At 39.3% G+C, this 6944-nt stretch overlaps 1 protein-coding gene across 1 annotated transcript in view; it reads right to left on the bottom strand.

Annotated features, from left to right (window-relative positions):
- Positions 1 to 6: 6 nt before the first annotated feature.
- LOC103614928 (ras GTPase-activating-like protein IQGAP2) overlaps positions 7 to 6944 on the bottom strand; it is a gene marked incomplete at its 5' end in the record, with an annotated part of 10242 nt that continues 3304 nt past the window's right edge. The window contains 4 exon segments of the mRNA XM_017733337.1: positions 7 to 436; positions 1071 to 1252; positions 5487 to 5604; positions 5966 to 6029. Coding sequence (XP_017588826.1) covers positions 233 to 436; positions 1071 to 1252; positions 5487 to 5604; positions 5966 to 6029 — 568 coding nt within the window.

Here is a 6944-nt window from a genome sequence, read left to right as displayed (position 1 = left end):
CTAAGTGGAAGCTTATGAATGAATTTTGGGCCTATACAGAAGAGGGGTCAAAATTTACAGTATTCTGCCCACAAAAAGAATGTAAGGAAACAGAGCAGGCAATAAATGATTTCATTCTGAACCTTACAGCAAAAACCACAAACAGACATTAGCTCCCCCCACCAAAGATTAGTAGAGAAGGAATAGCATGAAAAAACCAATTATAGGCAGGGATTAGCAACTTGTGCATATTTTACAAGTTTCCATAGAAATATTTTGTTTGTTCAGGTGGACTCAAGTTGTGTTCAGCTGGAATCTGGAAGATCACGTGTTGTGTGCATATTTCCACAAGGATCCAGAATAGCTTACTGTTTATTTTATTGATATTGCCTTGAATCTCAGCTTGTGTCAGCAACTCCTCGTAGACATCTCTCTCTTCATCAGAAATTGGGCTGTTCTAAGAAAGCAAAATTGTTGCTAGTTCACACATAACAGTTTGCAGAGAAAAAAGCTATTAGCCGAAGTCATTAAAGTGCATCAGCTGAAGCATTTACTGAATGTATTTGTAAAGCAATTTGTTGACTAAGTGAACTGAAGAAATTAGCACTTTGTCATAACTGGCTGAGCAGTTTACTGCTTCCTGTAAAATAATAATGTAAATATAGTATAGCATTTTTAACTATGGAGACCATTAGCTCTCATGTAAATAATTTCATATTAAATATCTGTGGCAGAGGTTATACTTTATACTCAAAAAAGGGTATTATTCTGTTTACAACTTTTTAAGCAGTAAATTTGTTTTTTCTAAAGCAATTAATGGAGGAAAACTAGTCTTCTTTAGTATTTAGTCTTCTGGTATTTTTAGCCTTTGGGCAAAGTTAAGCTGCATCATACTCATAGTAATCATATTCTTATAAAATTGGCTTTTAGCTCATTGCATTACCATTATTTCTCTTCGTTATCTTAAAAGTGGGGGTTTCTTCCTAGTTGTACTAATTTTAAAAATTAGGTTAATTTTTGAAACAATAATACTACAGCATAAGAAGAAACATGAAGGAACACATGTACTAGGAGTACAAATGAAACACCACTGCCTTGAGTCTTGCATTTGATTCTTTCTTCCTTTTAGCGTCAAAGAGCTCATTCTGATAGTCCTGCGCCAGTTCCTCATCCACGTTGAGCAACATTGCATTTGGGTTCCTCAGAGTCGCAATGGTTTGCTCAGCTATTCCCTTCTCAACAGCTTCGTTGATTGCTATTACAGCTGCATGCACTAAAATTGAAAGCATAGTCCTAAATATCAGGAAGCAAAAAAGTCAAAGCTGTCACTGTTTCTTCTGATTTATTTGAAAGGTGTGTTTGTGTTCAACAATTTACAGATTAGAACATTCCACTCCATGTTTTCTCTAGACTGTAGAACTTCGTGTTTACTTAAAGGTGGCAAATCACTGTCTACTCCATGTTCACCCTTCACCCAAACTGGGGTGTGCTGGTTTCAGCTGGGGTAGAGTTAATTTTCATCTCAGTGGCTGGTATGGGGGTGTGTTTTGGATTTGTGCTGAACTCAGGCCTGATAATACAGAGATGTTTTTGCTGTTGCTCAGCAGGGCTTGCACAGAGCCGAGGCTGTTTCTGCTTTTGGTACTGCCACACTGGGGAGGGGACTGGGGGTGCTTAGGAGACTGGCAGGAGACACAGCCAGGACAGGTGACCCCAACTGACCGAAAGGATATTCCAGACCCTGTGGCACCATGCTCAGTGTATAAAGGGGGGGATGAAGGAGGAAGCAGGGAACATTTGGAGTGATGGAGTTTTGTCTTCCCAAGTCACCATCATGTGTGATGGGGCCCTGCTCTCCTGGAATGGCTGTACACCTGCCTGCCCATGGGAAGCAGTGAATGAATTCCTTATTTTGCTTTGTGTGTGTGCACAGCCTTTGCTTTCCCTATTAAACTGTCTTCTTCTCAACCCTTGAGTTCTCCAGCTTTTACTCTTCTGATATTCCCCCACCAGCAAGACCTGAGAAAGTGAGTGAGAAGCTGTATGGGGTTTGGCTGCTGGCTGGGGCTAAACTGTAACATGGTTAATATTGTACTGACAGACAATAAAATATGGGTTACATTTTATCACTCAAGTCCTATTTTATTTAGAAGCTAATTACATGGAGGAATTGAAAGTATTTTTTTACCTTCAAGCTGTGTGTTTGCGTCCAAATAAAAGTACTGTCTAAATGGAGTATACCTGAGAAATGCTACACAAGAATAAGGAAATTGAAGATCCAATAAACTTGTCCTCTGGAAAAACACATTTAAGACCCCCCCCTAGGCAGGATGCAGCCCTGCACATCACATTTAAGCCTCTCTGAGATGGTTCTTTGCACATCAAAATCTCCATGAACCACCAGGCACATGAGAGACACTGATGTAATGGTCCCTCCTCCTGTCACCTACCACGAGACAGCAAAACAGCAGACTTCAAATGGAGGCAAAAAACACCCAGCAGGCTTTTGAGGGTTCTCAAAATATTACTACACAGGAAAAAGGATAAAAAGTGTCATAGGACTCACTACAGCCATTGATCAGCTTAAGTGTTAAGCCTTTCCTTTGAGAAAACAAGAAAACTTCAGCTACTAAACAAATGCTTGACTCCAAAAACTTCAGAGTCAGAAAAGCTCATGTTTTTTCACACAGTAAATTTGCATTAGTGTACAAATTCAAAACCAATTACAGCTGAATTAAGTTTAGTGCTCACACACGCTTCCCAGTTACTCCCTGCACACATTTGGTCCTAAGATCACTCTAGTGCAAGTGAAGAACTTAACTAGAGCTGCACTTTATCTGTACCTTCATGCCACAAAGAGACCCCAATGGCTGTCTGGTGGCACATTAATCTCAAATATTTTACAGGCTTTACTATATAAAATGTAATTCCTGATAAATATGTATCTAGATCATATCCCAAAGGAGGAACATTGCAGCTCCCCATTTATCATCACAGCAGCTTGCCTAGGATTTACTTTCATGCCACCAAGGAGATGTGTGAAGGCAAAACACAATGACCATCTTTCCTTAGTCTATCAATACCCTTTCTCTACATGGCCCTGCATGGTTCTGACAAAGTGGAGAAAAGCATGCAGTAAAAAGCTGTTATTTAGGTTAAGTTTAACTGAAGGTCTAAATATCAGAGTCTGAAAGACTTCAGTTTCGCTCAAGTTTATGAAAGAAAGCAAAGATGCTTCAGATTTATGGTTCTAGAAAAACAAAGGAGTGTACAAATTTAGGGAAGTCAGACAAAAGAACATGTGACTGAAAACTCAATGGGGCAAATGAAGGATGAAGTGAAGCTATACATCCTCAGAAATGGCAGCTACTGGGAGTTGCATAGCTGTTGGTGGATAATCCATTGCTTAGCACTAAGTTCATGCCAGCAAGTTGTTCTAAAATTGTTTCACTCTAGCTCAGTTCAGCACAATATCAGCTGGGTAGTACAAACAGCTAGCATGGTGGAGGATTTTCAGGGGTTTGTTTGTCACTAAACTTTGTGAAAAGACAAAGTTCACATTGAACATTCGGAAAAGGTTTTTCATTGAGAGGGTGGTAAGTCACTGGAACAGGCTTCCCATGAAAATGGTCACCGCATCAAACCTGAGAGAGTTTAAGGAGCATCTGGACAATGCTCCTAGCTCTATGGTTTAGATTTGGGTAATCCTGTGAGGATTAGGAACTTGGACTCAACTGTCCATATGGGTCCCTTCCAGCTTGAGACATTCTGTGGTTCTGTGTACATCCATATCCACTCCAAGGGACTAAGAAAACTGTCCTTAGGCACATACATGATCCAAACATCCTCACAGAACACACCGGAAGGATATTATCTCTTCCACAGTTGTGTAAGAAGCTTCACTAACCTAAGTGAAGCTAGCAAAAAGCAGACAAAAGATAGGTTCAAGATAGGAGAGAATCGAATGGATATTGGTAGATGTGAACCCACCAAGAGAAACAGCCTGACTGGACTTGAAAGAGCAGGCTGGAGGCACAGAATAAGAGAGAGGTTTCCTTGAAGAATGAGCTCTCTGTGAAAGCACTTAAGCTTATTCTTTCCATGCTGATTTATACAATTGCTGGAGCTGAGTAGGAGTCATCAGCAGTTGTTTCACCTTCATATCTCCTTTTGCATACTCCACTTAAGAAGGATGGTAGACCCCTTCCTCTGGTAGGATCTCCATTATCCAACCTCCCTAGTGTGTGAGGGTTCCTATAGCAGATGTTTCCTGTTGTGGGGCAGAGCAAGGGACAGAACCAGCATAAGGAAACCCTGCTTTTCTAAGACTGAAAACACTTCAGGAGTTAAAGGAAGTGAAGGATGTTTCAGCCCTTTCATCTTCGGCAGAGGAAGCTCCCTGAAAAAATGCTTCATAGTCACTAAATATCTAAAAATCTGCTAAAAAACTCCTGCCACTTCAAAAGGCAGCATTTTAAGAGCTAGCTTTGGTGAAGCATGCACATATTAAGCAGGCTTCAAAATATACAATACAGATAATGTGAATCAACATCAGTGTGTTGTGGGCTCTGAAACTTTCAGCACACTAAATACCATAATGAATCAGCTTGCCACTTTGCAAGATTGAATGAAGCAGCAATGGAACATTCTAAAGCCAGCCCTTCTGTTCTTCAGTTTACCCTGCTGAAAAGAATGGGATCTTGAACAAAATTACTGGAGCTCAAGTGTTGATTTAAGTGGGCACACTTGATTTCACATCATTTAAATGCAAGCAATTTTTTTGTAATATATCACTTCATTTCTTAAAAAAAAAATAGTGATATAGAGAAAAACAACCAGACTTATAGATGAATAGGCATGGACAGCAGAAAAAGCATTTAATTCTGTTTTTGAATGGAAGCTGTTCAAGACAGGCTCAAAAGAACCATAACTGTCCAGCAGGACCTACCCCCCAGCAGGGTTCTACCATGCTGTGGGGTCACATGCCAGTGGTCAGACAGATTGAAAGCTACCCGTGGAGGCAAGTTCCACATATACAACACCATATGTGAGAGAGTTGTCTGTCTGGAACAATGACTTGTCCTCACATCAACCTGTTTGGGTGTTTTAGGAAAACTGCAAAAGGCAAAAAATAAAAAGAGGAGACACAGAAAATACACATCCATGTTCCCATGGCCATCTACATTGTACCCACATGGTGCACGCACAGAGCCCAATTCATTATTCTAGAGGAGCACTAGCTACCAAAACATTAAACCCATTCAAAATATTGTAAGTAATCTTTGCTTCTGGTAGCACTTCCTATGGTTCAATGGGGATACTAAAAAACTCAGACTGCAAATTTTGAAGAGGCCTTGTAACAATGAAGCAATGTGATAGTGAAAACTTGCTTGCTTTTCTTTCTAGTTATTAGGAGGTGGCAAATGAAGTGAATTAGAACACAGAAAATATTTTGTTAGCATCCTGTCAAAGCACTCGGTAGAGAACACAACAAGAGTCACACTTACAAGCAGCTTCATCCACTGATAATTCACTGGCCAGAATGCCACCAATTTTTCTAAAAGATGGCATCTGTATACCATATTTCTCTAGCTCCTTTCGCATGTTGCTGATTTCTTCCTCTGTTCAGACAAAAAAATAAAAGGAAACATTATCAGAACATAAGCGTGACAATTTCACTACGAACAACCAGACCTACAAAAACGTTTCTGAAAGTGCTTGTGGCCAGGGCTTCTGAGCAGTTTTCCTCCCCCTTTTGAAAGACTCTAAGATATGACAAGTATTCCATGCAACCTCGCTCCCTCCTGTCCCTTGGAGACTGACAATCATTAAAAACAGCAGCCTCCCACCTGTTTAATTTGTAACACTGTTTGTAACAATGTTTTCAGAGGAGAGAGCCCATAATAGAATATATGCACAATGTTAGCAGATTTACAGGGTAAAAAAACCATCTAACATATGATTATATTAGCATTTTTTTTCCTGTGAAGTCTACTTTTCCCAGGAGGTCCTGGATCTGTGGAGCTAATCCTAGTTTGAAGAGATATAAACTGCAAAGGAGAAAATTAGGCTTTAAAGTTCCGTATGTGATTCAGTGGTTTGCTTTCTGTACAAGAGAAAAGCACTTTTATGAAGCTTTGTCCTTTAACCCTTGACTTACATGAGCCAGTACAGAATAAATTGACACTAAAATTTTCTTTGTTCTGTACTTTTAAGTCTTATAGAAAAAGAAGCATCTCTAAGAGAGAGTCACTGTCAGTGTATCTCAGGTCACAGGGGATTTATAAACAAGTAGAAAACTTTAGTGAAAGATAGGTAAAGAAATGCAAAAGCTAGTACTGGGGGAAAATTGAGATCTGAAAGCATTTTAGCACAGCTTATATCTTTGGATCTATGTTCTGTTTTGACTTGCATTAATTACATCCCTGTAATTACTAGCTGAAGACACATAAATCACTGACACCCTTCTTACTATGTGTAGAGGAACAAGACCCCGTAAGTCCATCGAATACCATCTCAAAATTATTTGTGTCATTAGCTATTTTGTTATTGGAAAACAAAGAAAGTTGATTCAATGTACTCTCCAAGAGCTAATATTTTTATTTCAATACAGCATGAAAAATATCTTCACCCATTCCTAGAGCTCTGGGGTGCTATCTGAAAGAAAACAGCTGAATACATATATATTTTCTCAGTAGCTTCCAAACACAAGGCATGTGTTTATCTACAAAAGACTGATATTTCTACAATTTAGCAGTGAAATTCAATAAGCGAGTTAAGCAAGAAAGAATCAAAAAAGATAGATTTTAAAATCAATACTTAAACAACACATTCCTCCAAAAGGATTGTTTTCCACCTCTTTTCAAACTTACTTCACCCCAACATCATTCATTGCAATTGTGCTTTGGGGTTTAGGGTTTTTGTTTCCAGAGAGGCATATTTCCCTTTTGTGTTTTGTTGTAGAG

This window comes from Corvus brachyrhynchos, unplaced genomic scaffold, assembly GCF_000691975.1.
Source record: "Corvus brachyrhynchos isolate BGI_N302 unplaced genomic scaffold, ASM69197v1 scaffold1555, whole genome shotgun sequence".
NCBI lineage: Eukaryota > Metazoa > Chordata > Aves > Passeriformes > Corvidae > Corvus > Corvus brachyrhynchos.
This window is presented reverse-complemented; position numbering and strand designations above follow the sequence as displayed.